An 18,525-nucleotide genomic window follows, 5' to 3' on the forward strand; every position below is an offset into this window, starting at 1 on the left:
TTCCTCAGAGTGTCTGGACGACGCTCTGAGGAAGTTAGTGAGTCGTGTTGTTAGAATGTTTCATTCAGCATTAATGATGCCTTCATAGACGTTTAAGTTACCCGTACTGTTGTTGATAACAAGTTAGATGTTAGCTTTAAATGTTAGATCGTGTGGAGGGGCTGAAGAGAGCACTGCCATCCAGTGTTGGTTTTTAACCTGGTCCCATGTGTACAGAGAATTCTCTGGACTCTCTGAATGTTTTACTGAAATTAAGTTTCTAAGTTTAGAGGAGTTTTTTTTATGTATCAGAATTTTAAAAAGCCAAAATATTAGACTTCTCAGCAGCGTAGAACGGAGCAACCAATAAAAACAAGACAACCAATAAAAAGAATTTCAGTCCCAGAGCAAACAACTTAAGAGGCCGTGTTTCCTCTGGTCTACAGGAAGCCAGAGAAGGGGATCCAGTACCTGATCGAGAGGGGGTTTGTGTCGGACACGCCAGTGGGCATCGCCCGCTTCATCCTGGAGAGGAAAGGCCTGAGCAGGCAGATGATCGGAGAGTTTCTGGGAAGCCGGCAGCAGTTCAACAAAGACGTCCTTGAGTGAGTGCAAATGTTAAAGTCCTTTCAGTGAATGTTTTACTGTGGACAGGTGTCTGCGTTTATGTGGTTACAAGGTAGGCTTGTCCTAACTGAGCGATAATTATTGAAAACAGTGAAAGTTTAGCTTTGACTGGGCTGAAAGACATACCTTCACAGGGTGGTGAAGCAGAAAGAAAGCTGCAGTCTATCTAAAGCCAGGGAGGAAAGCTGGCAGTGAATGTGTTTATCATTAACAGCACAGAAAGATCTGACTGTAATTAAAGTATCCAGTGACTTAAGTCTGCTTTTACAGATCGTTTCAGCTGCAGCTCTCACAGTCTGAGAGAAATGACTGAGAACATGAACAAAGCCTGTAATACATCACTGTGTTGAATCATATCATCCCATCCAATAAATTCATCCATGCACGGATTTGTATTTTTTATTGATATTTACTGAGAAAGACGACTTTAGATAACCTCTAACTCTTCAGGACATCCTGCTACCTCGGGGGGATCTTCTGGAAATGCTGACACTGTTTTCCAGAGAACTGGTGGGTCAATAGGCAGTGGTTTCATATCTTATCTTAAACATACCATGCTCTGCACCAGGTAAGGCGGTATGAGCAGTGATGTACCTCAGAGAATCATTAACTACCTTCATAGTATTGAAACACAGCCTTAAACCTGAAGGGACCACATTAAACCCCGACTCCTGCTTCACAAGCCTCTGAGCTGTCAGGAGTAGGTGAAGACGAGGCTTAAGGAATGCGTTTGTGGATAATGATCAGCGTTTTCTGTCTCTTTCTTTAGCTGTGTCCTGGATGAGATGGATTTCTCAGGGATGGATCTGGACGACGCTCTGAGGAAGTTCCAAGCTCAGATCAAAGTTCAGGGTGAAGCCCAGCGGGTGGAGCGGCTGGTGGAGGCCTTCAGGTATTAAACGGCGTCGCGGAGGGTTTGATCAAATATCAAAGAGCTGAGTCGTCTGTGCAGTTTGTGATGCTCCCCTTTCTCTCGCTCTGCAGTCAGCGATACTGCGTTTGTAACCCGGTGCTGATCCGGCAGTTCCAGAATCCAGACACCATCTTTATCCTGGCCTTTGCCATCATCCTCCTCAACACAGACATGTACAGCCCCAACGTGAAGCCGGAGAGGAAGATGAAGCTCGAGGACTTCATCAAGAACCTGCGTGGTCCGTATAGCAGCGCCCCCATAATCAGTCTGAAACGATGCAGGGCTGTAAAATGTTAAAATCAGTGTTTGAGTCTGAGAGCAGCAGAAATGCTGCAGGCTGTCGTCATGTAAAACCTCATAAACCTGCAACAAATAAATGGTAAAACTACAGTTTAGGAAAGAGGCTGAAACCTCTTGACCTCCTCCTGGTGTGGACAATGTCTGCTCCATGTTAAAGGATTTTTTATCCGCTTGAAGCATTATTTAACCGTTAGCATGTGGCTAAAACAACACAGCAGTTTGCTGTTCATTCTCATGTCATTTAACTGATGAGATCCAGAATGAAACACTCGGTGCAGCACTGCAGTGTGCTCTGAAGCTAAGAGTGAAACTTTGCTGGTGTTTGTGCTGTTTCTGTCTGTGACTCATCAATTTAGCCAAAACGCTTAACGTCAGATTTTTAGAGAATGACACATTTTTGTCTGACGACAGCTGGAACAAATCTGACTAAGCATGGCACAGACAGTCACTGAGATCACAGTCGCAGACAGCAGCCAGCCATGTGGATGAACTGAGGAAAGGAAGCACCGGATGATAAAACAGGAGTAAACATTGTGCCTGCACAAAAGATACATGTCAAACTCTTACCTGTGATCCCAACAGGTGTCGATAATGGTCAAGACATTCCCCGGGACCTGCTGGTGGCGATCTATGGAAGAATCCAGAAGTGGGAGCTTAGGACAAACGATGACCACGTGTCCCAGGTCCAGGCGGTGGAGAGGATGGTGGTCGGCAAGAAACCCGTAAGACGCTCTTACACCCCGAGATGAAAATATCTGTTACACTGCACAAAGGTTCCAGGTGGATGCTTTTAAAAATAGCATCATGATGGGTTTTTATTTATAACTTAACTTTATAGCAACAGCAAAGCTTTTGATTTAGCCAAAATCCAAATCCACGCATTTATCACATCCAGACTGGACTACTGTAACTCCCTCTACTTGGGCCTCCAACACTCGTCTCTTTACCGGCTTCAGGTAGTTCAGAATGCAGCTGCGCGTCTCTTGACAGGTACAAGAATCTATGAACACATCACTCCAATTTTAGCCAACTTACACTGGCTCCCTGTTAAATATCGTATCGATTTTAAAATTCTTTTGTTCACTTTTAATATTCTAAATAATTTAGCGCCCAGCTATCTTTCCGAACTCCTCCACTTGTACAATCACAATAGAGCACAAAGATCGTCCAATCAGATGCTCCTAGCTCAACCCAGGTCTCGACTGAAGTCGAGAGGTGACCGGGCCTTTGCAACCGTAGCACCTGGAATAACCTCCCTGTTCATGTTCGTACCGCCGAGTCTATTCAGTCTTTTAAATCACATGGATGGATGGATTCAAATTCAAAATTTATTTGTATAGCACATTTGAAAACAGAACTGACCAAAGTGCTTTACAATCGGTAGAGATGGATGGATGGATGGATGGATGGATGGATGGATGGATGGATGGATGGACGGATGGATGGATGGATGGACGGACGGACGGACGGACGGACGGGTGGGTGGATGGATGGATGGATGGATGGATGGACGGACGGACGGACGGACGGACGGACGGGTGGGTGGATGGATGGATGGATGGATGGATGGACGGGTGGGTGGGTGGATGGACGGATGGATGGACGGACGGACGGACGGATGGATGGGTGGATGGATGGATGGATGGATGGACGGATGGATGGATGGATGGACGGGTGGGTGGATGGATGGATGGATGGATGGATGGATGGACGGGTGGGTGGATGGATGGATGGATGGATGGATGGATGGATGGACGGGTGGGTGGGTGGATGGATGGATGGATGGATGGATCCTTTGCATGTGTTTGAACAGGTTTCATGGATTTCATCGCTGTAGGATTTCAGTATCAGTTTCAGCTTGATACTTTAATGTAATTAGATGTAATTACTGTTATCATTACAACACTATAGCTATAAATAACTAAAGTGGCATCAATAATCACTTTTTAAGTGACAGGATAAAACTGTGTATGTTCCACCATCCGTAGTCTTGAGTTATCACTCAGTCCACTGACAATGTGACTCTGCAGGTCCCACATCAGTGTCAGGAATGTTATCTGTGTTATGCACGAGAATATAGTTGATTTTATGTTGCAGGGACATAAATCTGCTCACACAGTCATTCAGTCACATTTCAGAGATCAAAAATCCGACATGCTTTAACATAAATCATTGCATTTAACTACAATTATGCTCTTTTTTTTATCCCTGCCTCTTTTTTAGTACATAATAACCTTTTGATACAGGGCAGGTCACAGAAGTGTGTGTCTGTCTGTGTGTGTGTTGCAGGTGCTGTCGCTGCCTCATCGCAGGTTGGTGTGCTGCTGTCAGCTGTTCGAGGTTCCCGATCCAAACAGAGCTCAGAGGAGCGGCGTCCACCAGAGAGAAGTCTTCCTGTTCAACGACCTGCTTATGGTAAACGATGCACTCTGTGTGTGACATGTGCTTTTGCTTCTCACAGGGATATAAAGTCACCAGAACAACTCACTTAAATCTAAACCAAGGTTAGGTTTCAGTTTGCATTGCGCTTCTGGTCCGTCAGCTGTGGATTTAGTGGAAAACAGAGTCATTTAGTGTGACTTTGCAGAGTGTGTGTTTGGTTATTGCACCATTTAAGGACCAGTGTGACCACCGATTCTTGCACAACCTTAAGATTCACTCACATGTGAGATAAAAGGATTTTTGCATCACTGGAGCACCATTTTATCCCATAATGCCCTGCTCATGTTTAAGCAGTGCTCCAGAAATGTCAGGAAGTCTGACAGCGCGACTTTACGAGAAAAGACCAAAAAAACCAGGATTTGTCAGCGAGTTTTACCCATCGGGTCTCATGTTTCTCCACTGAGACTTTACGTTTCTGGTTTTCTCCGCTGTTTTCGTCATGCATGCTTCAACAACCTGCTCAGCAGCAAACTGCAGAGTTTAGAGTCGAGTGAGCGAGTGCAGCTGAACTGGAGAGAGTGGAGACCAAACTGCAGCTAAGGAGACGCTCAGTATTTGGCTCAAATTCTCAGTTTTCTGGTCAGATGCTGCTTGATTTTTGCTGTTATGTTTTTAGGCAGTGCTGCTAAGATTTAGTAGCTGAAGCAAAATCAGTAAGAAGTCCAGGGCCCTTTCTCAATTCTCAAGTACGCGAGTCCGGACTTGCCGAGAACGCGAGCGCGGACAATTGGAAGACCAGCGTACTTGATGATGTCACAGGTCCGGAGTTTTTACTGCCGTCCCCTCTTAATTTAACTGTGAGTAATATGTTATGAAGCTGAACTTTAATCACAGCCCGATTTAATCGTGACTTATATATCATGTTTAACCTCAGCAGTGAAATCTCTATTAATAAAAATAGTGTACATGTATGTCTTAATAAAAACAAGCAGGTGAGATGTTAGAACGCTTTTATTTTTATTGTAGTGGACACTCAATACAATAGACAGCTGCTGGGGTTTGTTTAACCTGAGTAGCGAAAAGACCGCGGGGGGGGGGGGGTTGGAAACAATGTGCCGGGAGTCCGCTGTTCTCGCCGGCTCTAGTGATCCTCGACCTCGCTGTCTGCTATGGAGCTGGCGGGTCACGGATGTCTCCGAAAACATCGGAGTGCGTTTGGAAATATATGATATCTTGATAAATCGAGCAGATATTTGAAGTTTACACGCTTGAAAATAACTTAAAAGTTTATTTTGTGACCCAGAAAGAGTAATATTTAAACGTTTTTAGCCCCGCTCGTCCGCCATTTGAGTTTTGGACGAAATGCATTCTGGGATATTTAGCTGTACTAAGTCCACACAAGTCACCACCGATGCATGCTCGATAAAACGGGCGGAGAACACATCCGGGACTTTTTCGCGTTCTCGGCTTGATGCGTACTTCGAATTGGAACAGTACTTGGTCTCCGACTGATGCCGTATCACGAGTACACGAGAACACAAGTACGCACATTGAGACAGGCCCCAGGTTTATCAGCTGGGAGAGCTTGGTTTAGATTTCGACCTTTGACCTTCGTTTTTCTCCACTCGCTGATTCGTTTAGTCTTCACTCGCTGGTTATGGTTTGAACTCTCTGAGGGAAGACAGTGTTTTGTGTCTGCAGTCACCAGGAGCTTCCCACGGAGAGATTTTAATTATATTCTCTTTTCACTTGTTTCTTTTTTAAACTTTTTTACAGATGCACATCTGCTTGTTTTCGACACAGTACCTGTCGGTGTTTTGGTGTTTGTGTGTATTTTCACGCAGGACTTCTTTACCTTCTTTTCCCTTATTTTAATTCCTCCTCCTCAGGTGACAAAGATCTTCCAAAAGAAGAAGACTTCTGTGACGTACAGCTTCAGACAATCGTTTCCTCTGGTCGACATGCAGGTCCACACTTTCCAAAACACCTGTAAGTACTGCTCTCTGCTGCCTCCTCTCATCCATCTTCCTCCGCCTCTCTCGTTTTGGTCTCTATGTCTCCTTTTCTTTTTTGTACTTGCTTGACTCTATTTTTACCCAGCAGTCAGCAGGCGCACTGAAAACAGTCACACATGCATGAAACACATGGTGCTGTAAATATATGAATACCCTGATTGCTGCACACGTGTTGTCTGTATGGATTTGCCAGCTCACTTCTCAGGGCTTTGCTCGATTTAAGGATATTTCCAAGCATATTTTTGACATCCCACTGAAAAAGATGCTGCTGTTGTCGAGCTACTCAAATACTTTGTTCTTTATGAGAAACTCTGAATCTGAACATGCTGAATCTCTGTAGAATTACAACGGTTTAATTTACAAGTCCTGCAACTTCCTGCTAATTTTGTGGCAGCTTTTCACATAATTGCAGGTCTCTTTCCAAGAACGTCCTACGTAATTTGGTATCGCTGATTGCAGGGGAAATGGAGAAAGTGTTAGTTGCTTCAGTAAGCAAATACCTCCTAGTTAACTTCATGTTTTAAGAAATAAAAATAAAAGTTATGAATATGGGAACTGAAAACGTTAAAAAATGTGGAAAGTCTAAACTAATGTGCCTCCATTTCCTTATATTGGAGGTATCAGCTACAGTAAAATACCAGCTGAGTTCAAAATGAAGCTTTCTTGATTTCTTTGATCATAATGTCAGACTCTCCGTCCATGCTAACGGACGAGGCTACACGGCTGCAGGTTGTCATTGTGTTATCGCTGTACTCATGGCAGAATGTAAAGGAGGTTCACAGAGGTTTAACAGATGCAGAGTTAGTACTCAAGGGCTGTACAGCTGCTGTGTGTACAGTCTGAGGGGACGGAAAGCTGCAGCGTAGCTACGTGTAGCGATCTGGTAACAGCATATCCACAAGGAGGGTTTAAGGAGACGAGACGTCACCCTGCGAGGTGCCTGTGTCACTCAGCATGTCTGCGATGCTTCAAATAAAAACCGTCCCAAATGTCGGAGTCACGGGAATTCATCAGGATCCGTCTTTAACATTATCACAATACATCTGGTGTCTGTTGGGGCATTTCACAAGTGTTGAACCAACCAGCCACAAATGCCGTCTTTAGGTTACATCTCTCTCATCCTTTGGACTTGTGAAGGTGAGTTTTTGCAGTTTGGTGCCATAAAACATCCAGACACAGCCGTCAGGTGGGTAATACATATTATACATGTCAGCGAGTCGAAAAAGGGGAAACATTAAATACATTAACTTACCTGAAAGTTAATAATGGCTTAGATATGGCAGTCAAAACACAAAAGAACATGTTCTTATTTCTTATGCATTCAGTGGGTTAATAATTAAAACTGCAGCTCCTTTGTAAAAGCTTGACCAACATTTACACGACAGGCTGTGTTTTTCACGTCACGTGCCTTCGTTTGGTACGAGCAGGACACTTTCTCTTGGATTTCATATAAAAAACAAAAATTGGAGGTTCTGTCCTAGTTGGAAATATTCTCAACAATCTGTTAATAATCACTTGGCAAAAGATTATTTTACTTCCTTTTCCAATTACAATGATCTGCCAGCCGTTTCTTTAAAAGACAGACACCGTCAGTCAGCACAGCACCAACAACACAAGCCGTGTTTGAAAGGAACGGTGGAAGCACATCACAGGATTTCCTAAATATACGTCTGTCAACCTGAAAACGAGGCTGCTTGACAACGTTTCTCAAAACATTTTTCAATAACAACGTTAACACAGTCCTATAGAGTTATGTTTGTTTGTGTGTGTGGGCGTGTGTGGTTTCCAAGCCTCTGCTTCTTCAGCAGAGATGAATTGGCTCTCAGCTCCACGCAGCAGATTGGAGTTGGAGGTGTTTCAAATCTGCCTGAGCGCCTGTTAACAGGATCTCTCACTCAGAGAGAGAGTTCGGCTCTGAAATTACATACCCACCCCTTTCTCTCAAAGAGCCTGTATGTATAAATATGTACGTGAAACGATGCAGAACCTCCCACAAAATCTCAGCTGACACAAAACTAAAGTCTCATTTGAAGCCATTAAATGGATCTTAACAGCTAAGTGATGTAGAAGCACCTAGAAGTGCCTACACCACCACCACTGCTGGGTGCAGTTAAAAGGGCACAAATCCACACCGTGTCTCACGCGCGTGCACTGGGGTTTCCTGATGTCCTCAGATTATGGAATCAACCATGTGTCTCACACTTTTTGAACATTTTGAATCCCCAGTGCTAGCATTTTGCTACCTGCCGTGTTGTTTATTTATTTATTTATTGTTGGAGCCGGCAGTTTTCATCTTCGAATTAAAAGTGTGCAAACAGTAAACGAGCTAATAGGTGACACTGTAAGCCGTATTATTTGTAAGAAAACTACATTAAACTATTTTCCAGAGGAGACCAACTGCACGAAGATGGACGGAAAGGTTCATGACAGTGAGGAAGTCTGTCAGTGTAAGCTGCTGCACCCATAACTCCAGTAACCAGATATCCGAGTTATAAAAAGTAACCCACCTCACAGCTTTTTGTGTCAGGCTTTAAATGTCTTTCTTTCTTTCTTTGTATAAGGTTGGACATTTTACAGTGTTTGGATGTATTCAGCCCCAGAGGTGTCCAGCTGCACACCGAGCATCCTTTGGTGACTCTCTCTGTCGTACAGGCTGCTACAGTATTGGTCTGAGGGACAGTAGTCCTGTTTTACAGAGAACACTGTAACATAAATCACAGCCATAACAGCTAAACCACTGTGGTCAGTCTCTTATTTCTGCTTTCAGTCAGTAGTTATGATTAGACAGTAAAAAACACTCGATTTGGTCAAGAAAAGATTGTTTGGATTAAAATGTGCCACTTTACGACATTAACCCTGTTTGACAGAGGTGGCCAAAATAAACACTCATATAAAAGTGCAGGTACTTGTCCTGACAAATATTCTGATGAAGGTTGAAGTACTGATTCAACTTTTTTACTGAACTACATGAGAAAAAGTACAGATGCTGAACTGTAATCAGAGTACAAAAGGAAAAGAGTAAAGTACTCTTCAAAGGGCATCTAACCAACTGATTTCAGCAACATCCAAACAGATATTACACAGACTCTCGTGGCTTTTATTCCACTCTGTTTTGTCCCCTTTTCCTCCATCACCCCCAACTGTCACAGATGGCTGCCAAAGGTTTCTTCCTGTCAAAAGGGAGTTTTTCCTTTCTGTTGTCATCAAGTGCTTGCTCATCTGATTGCTGGGGTTTTCTCTGTGCTAATGTTGGGTCTTTACATACAATATGAAGCACCTTGAGGCGTCTATTTGTTTTGATTAGGGTAAGCATCAACATCTTAAATTTAATTGAACTTTGTGCTGTCAGCTGTGGTGTTCATGTCACTGACCATGAACACCACAGCTGCTCTGCACCAGTCCCACAGAGTGCATTACTAAACATTACCACAGTACCACCAACCGGTATAGTTAACCTGCCTAGCAATTTCATGCAACATCTAAATAAACAAAATATTAGTGTACTTTAATTTCATACCCCAGCATCACATTTGCTCAAAGACGCTAAAATAAATGAGGTCCATAACATGTAAGCTTTAACTATCCAGTCTGTCAAATGTCACTGAGCAGTCCTTCCTCAGCAGCATTAGAAGATAACTCATGCTAATGCATACCGATTGGTCCATTAAGGATTTACAAAAGGAGACGGCTGTTGTACCTTGTTAAAAATAAAAAATCTAACGAGACAGTGGGAGTGTCTGTGAAACCACAGCAGAAACATTTGTGTATAAGAAGCAGCTGCTGGTGGTGGTTGAAGGTGATGCTCTGAGGAGGCTGTATGCCTCACATCATGGAGGCTTTACCGTGGCTGTTGCCATGACGTCATCAGAAGAAAAAAAAGATTACCCCCCCCAAAATGCCATTGTGTATCCCACAGCTCCACAGAGCTTCATTCGCTCTCGGGAGCATTCCTGATATAATAGAAATCCTCCTGTGTTGCTTGGGTAAAATCAGACTGCGCCTCTGCACAGCTCACGATTATGCAATCTCCTGTCATTCCTGACACAAGTGTGCATGTTTTCCAAGACTCTACTTCTTCAGAGATGAATTGGCTCTCAGTTGCATGCAGCAGATTGGAGCTGTTGGCGTTTCAGATCTGCCTGAGCACCTGTTAACAGGAAGCCTCGCTCAGAGAGAGAGTTCAGCTCCCAAATTCAGAAAGAGGTTGTTTATTATGTAGCAGAGCCGCCCACAAACTCGTGGCTTACCTAACAGGGACATTACATACCTGTAGGGAGCCATAAGATTATCTCTGAGACTGTGCCGGCACACATGGATGAAGCCTGCTCCACACACTCACATTAACTCTGAAACAACCTCTGCAGAGTCACAGGTTTAGCCGCATTCTCAATGCTCGGCTTTCTCATCTCTTCTGCTCTCACCTGGCAGTGGTGTGGGTCTTTGCAGTGTGTTTCTTGTGGCAGACCACTGTGATGTGTCCGGCAGTGCTACTAATCATGGCACAAACAGCCATTTGTATGGTTCACAGAGTTAAAGGAGCTCTTTACACAGACAAATATTTGTGATCATGTGAGACATTTGCTTTCAAACCTGTGGTCAGCATTATGTTAGAGTCTATTTGAATCTTTTCCTTAACTTAACCAACTGTTCCATACCAGAGATGTGAAGAATAGAGTTCCAGGGTTTTCATTTTCTTTAGCTTCTGTTTTTATTTCGTTTTAATTCAGTTTAGGTTTCAGAGTGAAAGGTTCTTTAACAACAACAAGCTATCAGTTTAAAGCCGTACTAGACAAGAAGAATATCCAGGGGGAGTAATCAAACCAAAGCTGTAAGAAAGCTGATGATTCTTGGTTTGCTCTCACATCATATTTCCAGCCATAAAGCAGGACTGGACAGTCTCATGAGCTGCTGTGATGAACATTAAGGTAACTGATTCACAGCCATGACATCCTAGTCTCAATAAACACATGATATAAAGATTTCATATTTTTATTTCTCAGCATCATCATGGCTAAAACTAAACTTTGGCAGCCTTCTGAAAAAGAAAGAAGACTGTTGGCTGTAGGTTTCGTGAGACAGAGATGATAATATTTTGAGCTGTCTTCTGTTCCTTACGCTGTATTTGACTGGATTGCATCACATTACATTGTGTCACGTATATGTCGGTTGTTCCAGTGTCGCCTCAGAGCTCGTTCACTTGGTGCTTTTTGTTGCTGACAGTTCTGGTTCTCCAGTTGGAGCTAAATGGGTCTTGGGCGCTGATGACTGAGACCAGGACAGATTGTCCCATGTGATTCATCAGCACAGTCATGCATCAGCCGCGTGGGTGCGTGTGTTTGTGTGTGCGCACGTCGCGTGGGAGGCAGGTAGGAAGGTTTGTGTGTGCATGTACACAAATCTTATTTTCTCAATCAGATTAATGCCGCCCGTGAGGAGGGGTGAGGCTCAGAGATCAGCACACTGTTTTCTGATGAAATTGAAATAACACAGATTGCTCCAAATACCAATTCATTATTTTCAAAGTACAGGCTGTTAAATTACTTCAGTTTCATTACTGAACAAAGGGTCTGTACAACTGTCAATCCAAGCAGATAAAACAATACAACATAAAACGCGCTTTAATGCATACAGTTGCTGCACATCTGCAAGCCACTTTGGAACCCACCTCCACCCCAGCTCCTCCTTTTAATGCATGTCTGCCTCCGGCTTTCCATCCATACACGTTGAGGCGTACATTACATCTGTTTGATTTGCAGAGCTTGGAGATGTGAGGAAGGATTTGAGGGAAGGAAATCAGTGCAAAACGAGCCCTTTAAAAAAATTGAATGGATCCATCCTTCTGGATGTCCCTTAGATTAGACTCCCACTATGAACTCCTCTTTCAGGGAGCGTTACTGTGCTCTTCATCAGAGTTATATTCCTATTCTCAGCTCTGCAGGGAAACCTTATTTATGTTATACTGCAGCCACTGAGTTCTGTTCACAGCAGGCCATGTAACCTGCCTCTCCACTGTGTCTCCAAAAAATATCCACATCCAAAAAAACAAGAAAAGACACTCTGCTCCCCCTGAAGCACGCGGGCGTGCAGCAGCGTCTTTCTTGCCTCCACGATCATCACTTCAGATTTGAGTTGCAGGTATTTTCTTTTTCATTTGAATCACTCTCTCTTTTACATATTTTGACCATTTATCAACACCAGAAAAAAAATATCACAAAAAAACGTGACAAAGAGGCAGTCTGAACCCCAAACAGGTTACTGACAGTTTATTAGACACGGCAAGGAAGCTGACAAAGAGCCTGTGAGGAGCTGGGCTGGTGTTAGCTTAGCAGAGAAAATACCAAGGAGCTAGAAATGGAGGGTGGAAAACTGGGAGTTAGGCTTGGATTTGTAAGTGAGAGCCTGAGACTGAGACCAAAGCTGGGGCTCGGGTTAGAATGAAGCAGGGAAGAGCATCGAAAGGACAAAGCAGGTCTGGAAACTGGAGGTGGGTGAACCAAAAGAAGTGCAGACAAAGGGAAACATGAGCGATTAAACAGAATTCTCAGGAGCAGAGATAACAACAGACGGCCGAACCAGGACTGACTGCTGATGCAGAGATGACATTGTGCTGGTGAGCTGGGCTGAAACAGCTGCAGCTGGTGGCACTCCGTCCCAGCTCCAGGGTACGCACCACCAATCATGTAATCAAACATAAAGGAGGAGAGCGAAAACAGAGGGCGTGGCAAAATGTCCTCTTTAAATACTTTGAGACCATTTGAGCTACACTAGCATGACGCAAATCTAACCGGATGTTGCTGACAGGTGCGCCAAATGCTAACAATCATCTAGTGGCTGGTGTTTGCAAAATTTGGGGGTCCTTTTACTTTTTAGGAAACTATTATAGTTCAAGTTAATCAACAATCATCTTTCTAACCCCCAACCCTCCAGAGATCAGAGGACTAATGAGGTTGAATGTCTTTGTGTTGTGTTTCACTCAGATTATCCTCACGGTATCCGGCTGACGTCCGCGAACCCCGGAGGAGAGAGGAAGGTTCTGATCGTCTTCAACGCTCCGAGCCAGCAGGACCGGGCACGCTTCACCTCTGACCTCCGAGAGAGCATCGCAGAGGTCCAGGAAATGGAGAAGTACAGGGTGGAGTGTAAGTGTTCCTGTCACAGCAGTGGGAGGCTCAGTGGGACCTTAAATGAAGGATAATTACACAAAGCAGTACTGAAACCAGCAGTGGACACAAAGGTTGTGGTGGACGTGGTTGTAGCTGTTAGCGGTGATCGTTACAGGGACAGAACCAGATACTTTACTCTGAGCGTGTCTGCTGCACAGGTACAAATAACTATTTAATTAAAGTCGCTTCATTGGACAATTTTTTTTATTTTTTTTTTAAATAACCATTTTTCTGCACCTCATCTGGGCTCTGCTCACAGGCTTTAGACAAACCTTGGCCAATCACAGGTGTTTTCATACACAGCGGAGGAGTTCCAGTAGAGCTTTGAGTCTGGAGAGCGGGGTTTCACATGAGCTGATTTGGAGTATGCACTGTGGGCGGGGCTTAGGACAGGGTGTGCCGTTGGAGGAAGACTATTTTCAGAATCTGTTTTCTCATTTCTTTTCTCTTCTGGATTTGTGCTCACTGCAGCTAATAATACATCAATTGTTATACCATTAGAGTTCAGGCCGGTTGCCAGCAGTCACGGTACATGAAGAACTTCCCACACACAGACTTCACTTTGGCAGGCTGCTCACATATATTAACAGCCAAACAATTATATCTGTCAACTCATCTTAGCATTTTAGCATCCATATGTCTGCGAGTACAACACCTCCCAGTATCAGCGTGGACCGTCCTTGGGGTTTCTGAAGTTCTTTTGCTGCTGGTTTCAGCAACCAAGGAATGAGTTGCTCCCCCAGGATGAGGAAGAGCTCAAGTATCTCAATCTTGTTCACTACTGAGAGAGGAAGGGAGCAGGAAATTGACAAATTGATTGGTGTGGTGTCTGCAGCGATGCTGTACCTGCCTGTTGTGGTGAAGAGGTAGCTGAGCTATCGGTTTACCGATCGATCTACATTCAGACCTTCGTCTGTGGACTCAAGCTGCGGCTAGTGAGCAGAAGAATATGAGTGGCGTACTTCTGGGTTCTTAATTAGAGGCAGTGTGAGGAGCTCGGCTATTTAGGAAAGAGCTGCTCCTTCTACACATCGAATTCCTCCTCCACGCATCCTAGGTGAGGGGTGTCAGGCATGTCCAGCTGAGAGCACTCTGGTGTCTGACAGGGAGAGCATCTCTGCTTAGGCCTGCCCACACCCCAAGATAAGGGGCAGAAAATAGATGGGTGAAATTTACTGCTGACACTGTGGCTCCAGCCTTATAATTCAGTTATTTATGTGCAAATTCAAATATTTCAGTGTTATAAATGCATTGTTTAGCCTGCATGTGTTGCCTTTCAAGCTTCCACGCCTGACTTCACCAGCAGTAGATTCCAAATCTGCAGTGAACAGCGATCCAGCGAGTTGTCGTTAATGACAGCTTTCCTGATTTTCTTTTTTCCTTTCAGCTGAGCTCGAGAAGCAGAAAGGCGTCATGCGTCCTGGCGTGTTGACAGGGGGAGGACCGGGAGGCATGGGCACTCAAGGAGGCGGGGCAAACAGCGGTGGAGGAACCTTAAAGAGTGAGGTGGTGAACGGTACCCTGGGAAGGCCGAGCCTCGACGACACGTACGCAACAGTGGACGGACTCAAGCGCACGGCACTCAGCTCGTCGCTCAGAGACCTCTCAGAGACAGGTGAGGACAGGTGTACGATGCGAGGCTCACCTTGTTCACATGTTACAGATGCACTCAAAAAAATGAAACGTTGACTTTAATTAAAATTTTGTCAACAGGTTCCACGAAATTGAATTATGTTAGTTTAAAGCAAAAATCTTTAGTTCATCTAATTTAAAAAAAACTACTTAAGATTTAACAAGACATATTTAAGACTAACTAAATCAAGTTATGTTGTATGAACATAGATGATATATTTTCAGGTTAGATAGTTTAGTTACTTCAACACATTTCTTATTTGTGGCAGTAAAATGTTAAATTTAAGTTAGATTAATTCAAATATTATATTTTCAGCCACCTTGTGCTTTATTAATTAGTTTTACATAAATCTATTTTGTCAACAGGTTCCACACAAATGAATTAAGTACATCCAACTTATTTTTTAAAATTTCTTTTATTGCCAACACATTCAGTGAGCATTTGTGTAAACCCAGTCCAAAATAAAACACAACAGCTCATTAGGGTTAGTAATTAACAGTATGTAGACAGATGCAACATCAAGACTTTAAATTAAATGTCTGTATCTACCAGAAATAGAAGAAGAAAAAAAAACGCATTGAAGATCACATAACACATTGATAAGATGACACTTGAGTTATGCACATGTGATGCTAGTAAGGTCTGTGAGTGTTTTTTTCTTTTAGTGTCTAAAATGGATAGCAAAGTTGCTATTTGCAATGATTGCTTAGGGTCAGTCCAGTAACACAATGCCAATGAAGTGCTTTCCTTTAACAATGCAAAGTGAAGTGTCCACCTCAACAGCCACAATTTAAAAAAAAAAAAATGTAACAACAACAACAATAATAATAATAATAATAATAATAATAATGATAATAATAATAATAATAATAAATAGTCCACTGATATTAGCAATCAAAGAAAATTACATCAACATCCCAAATAAAACTTTAACAAAACTTGCCAACATTATGGTCTAACAATAAAACAGCTTGTCAGCGTTCAGTTTTTTTGCAACAGCACAGCAGTAACCATTTAACACTCGCCACTGTCAACATTTATTTTACCAGTGTTTGGGCAAAAAACTTCAGATGGAAACATTTTAACATGGAAACAATTGTTCGTCTTTAAAAGTCCACAAAATATACATTCATCCTGCATTCCCAACTTGGATGATCTGATATCCTCGTGTTGGTGTTGTTCCCAGACCATCATGAAAATGTTGTTCCAGGTTCAACATTGCAAGTGACCAATCACATTGTTGTGACGTTATTCTTTTGCGCGCCAAGCCATTCGTGCATTTATGAAATTCCAATGTTGCAAGGACAATATCAATTCTGCTTACTGTTTATTAAAGGGTTACGGTCAGGGTCAGGGTCAGTTGATCGGCGGACAGAGGCGGTTTCACGCAGCTTAAGTACAGTTTTTTGTTTTACGCCGGTTTTTCCCGAAGTCGCAAAAGTATGACGTCACAACATTCTGATTGGTCACTTGCAATGTTGATCCTGGAACAACATTTAGTATGATGATCTGGGAACAACACCAACACGAGGATATCAGATCAACCTCCTAACTTACCCTTATTTTTAGTATGTATTGCAATTACCTTTACAATGCACACAATGTAACACAAACTGAATATGAACATATTTCCACCTCATAACAATATGCCTTGAACGCTAATATACACACCACCCTTCAACATTTCTGGTGCAGTATCATCTCTCAATTAAATCCTTTAAATCTCAATACTTTTGATTGTCTCTTACTAGCCCCCCACAACAGTAAAATCTCTCAAATTGTAGTAGTTTACAAACTTTTCAAAATGTTCTAAATTTCTCTTAAATGTAATTTTCCCGTTATCTGTCATTTACAAATTACCATTTTATTCCCATTCAGCCTCTGAAAAACTTCTGTCCATCTGACAGAACATTCATCATCCAAATTAAAGGTTGGCTTATTCATTCAGTGTATTCTTGAGCATCTGTACCTTGGTCAAGAGTCTGCTGACATACAGATGAAGGAAGAGCTTCTGAAGTACTTCAAAGAAAGCTTTCAGTCTTGAGGTTAACTGAGATTCAGTGCATATATCCCACCCATTAAGAGTGCACATGCAGAGGCCAGGTCTTCCAGGTCATGCAGGACACACTAGATGGTTATACCCACATCGGCTGGAGGAGTGCTGGCATCAGCTCTTTCGATGGTAAAGATAGCAAGGGTAATTTGTTCCAGCTCCCTCTGAACAGCTGTAGCTTAGACACAAAAACATAGAAAAATGGCGTCCAGTTTTAAAAAAAGAAAGAAAAAGGGCCAAAGCTACCCTTTAATGACGTAAACACAATATTAGGAACATGCACCCCAGTGCGCCACTATTTCAGACTACAGATTCAACGATAAATATAAATAGTTTGGGTATACAAGAAGATTTCCCAAAACATTTAAACAGGTTCCATGCAAATTACAACAACAACAACATTACAACATGCAACAACATTAGTTATTCAAAATTTGGTTTAATACAGATAAAAAACTAAACTAAAATTACCAACCAATTATTCTTTGAAGAGGATGCTTGGGTCTTCATTCAGGTAAAAAGGTAGTGCCCTGAGGACACACTCCCTCCCCTTTTCAATAGTTTCCTTCTGTAGAGAGTGGCAGAGATACAGGAAGAGAAAACAGATATACTTTAGGATGACAGAAACTCACATTATACGCAAAATGAATGACATATCCACTGCACAGATAGACATGTACACAAGACCAACTAATCATCACATGGACATGAATAGTTAACCTGTTGGGCAGGGTTTCCACCACATTATATATGTCCATAATGGAGGCAAAGACAAACTAATACATCATCTTTTTTGCATTCAAAACATAACATAAAAACATTCACTTCTGGTTTAACCTAAATCAAGGGATCAGATTTTACATATGTTTAGGTAATTTAAATTTTCCAACGTTTTGAGTACCAAACTTTGTCTTGCTTAATATAAATGTAAGTGCACTGTGCAGCTACCATACACTAGCTGTTTAAATTTGAAAATGATCTTATTAGCCATAATATTTTGCTACCAACAGAATAATGCACCTGTGTGGCTGGGGCCAAAGTTTGTCTAATTTTCTTCCCTGCAACGCCTCCTTTTTTCTTGAAGACTTTTATGAGCTGGTCAGTGTATTGGTCAAGTTGTGTAAAAAGCCTTGGAACATGTGCAGCAGTAGTAATCCTCACATATTCTGCTTCCACCTGAAAATATGTCAACAAACACAACATACTGTACTGTAAATATACATACTATATGTACACATATACAAACTAAAACTAATGTAGTAAGACCTCATTAATATACACTGAACAATCCACCTCATTCATTTTTTTGAGTGTGTCTGTGTGGTTTTCGCTCTGCCTGTTCTGCGACAGAAGTTCTGCAGCTCCAGGTTTTTAGTATGATGTATCGAGTCAGAGCAAACCTGTGCTCTTATGCAACTGATGAAATCTAAAATGGTAAAATGCCTGTAAGATGGAAGTTT

At 42.6% G+C, this 18,525-nt stretch overlaps 1 protein-coding gene and 1 long non-coding RNA gene across 5 annotated transcripts in view; one reads left to right on the forward strand and one right to left on the reverse strand.

Moving 5' to 3' along the window:
* The window catches only part of LOC147305505 (IQ motif and SEC7 domain-containing protein 1-like), a 183,376-nt gene that overhangs the window by 155,951 nt on the left and 8,900 nt on the right, over nucleotides 1–18,525 (forward strand). For all 4 annotated transcript variants that reach the window (XM_086276537.1, XM_086276538.1, XM_086276539.1 and 1 more), the window contains 8 exons: nucleotides 426–584; nucleotides 1,376–1,498; nucleotides 1,591–1,757; nucleotides 2,402–2,541; nucleotides 4,109–4,234; nucleotides 6,091–6,190; nucleotides 13,194–13,355; nucleotides 14,767–14,994. In XM_086276537.1, coding sequence (XP_086132663.1) covers nucleotides 426–584; nucleotides 1,376–1,498; nucleotides 1,591–1,757; nucleotides 2,402–2,541; nucleotides 4,109–4,234; nucleotides 6,091–6,190; nucleotides 13,194–13,355; nucleotides 14,767–14,994 — 1,205 coding nt within the window. The remainder of the gene's footprint in view (nucleotides 1–425; nucleotides 585–1,375; nucleotides 1,499–1,590; nucleotides 1,758–2,401; nucleotides 2,542–4,108; nucleotides 4,235–6,090; nucleotides 6,191–13,193; nucleotides 13,356–14,766; nucleotides 14,995–18,525) is intronic.
* Nucleotides 16,913–18,293, reverse strand: LOC147305508 (uncharacterized). Its single transcript, XR_015126571.1, has 3 exons — nucleotides 18,086–18,293; nucleotides 17,541–17,633; nucleotides 16,913–17,243 (listed from the first exon to the last, which is right to left on the reverse strand). It is a non-coding gene; the product is annotated as an uncharacterized LOC147305508 (long non-coding RNA).

The sequence above is a fragment of the Aulonocara sp. 'chitande type north' Nkhata Bay genome, linkage group LG20 (assembly GCF_057382095.1).
Source record: "Aulonocara sp. 'chitande type north' Nkhata Bay isolate Kocher_YH1m ecotype deep benthic linkage group LG20, A_spYH_male_GT1.1, whole genome shotgun sequence".
Lineage (NCBI taxonomy): Eukaryota > Metazoa > Chordata > Actinopteri > Cichliformes > Cichlidae > Aulonocara > Aulonocara sp. 'chitande type north' Nkhata Bay.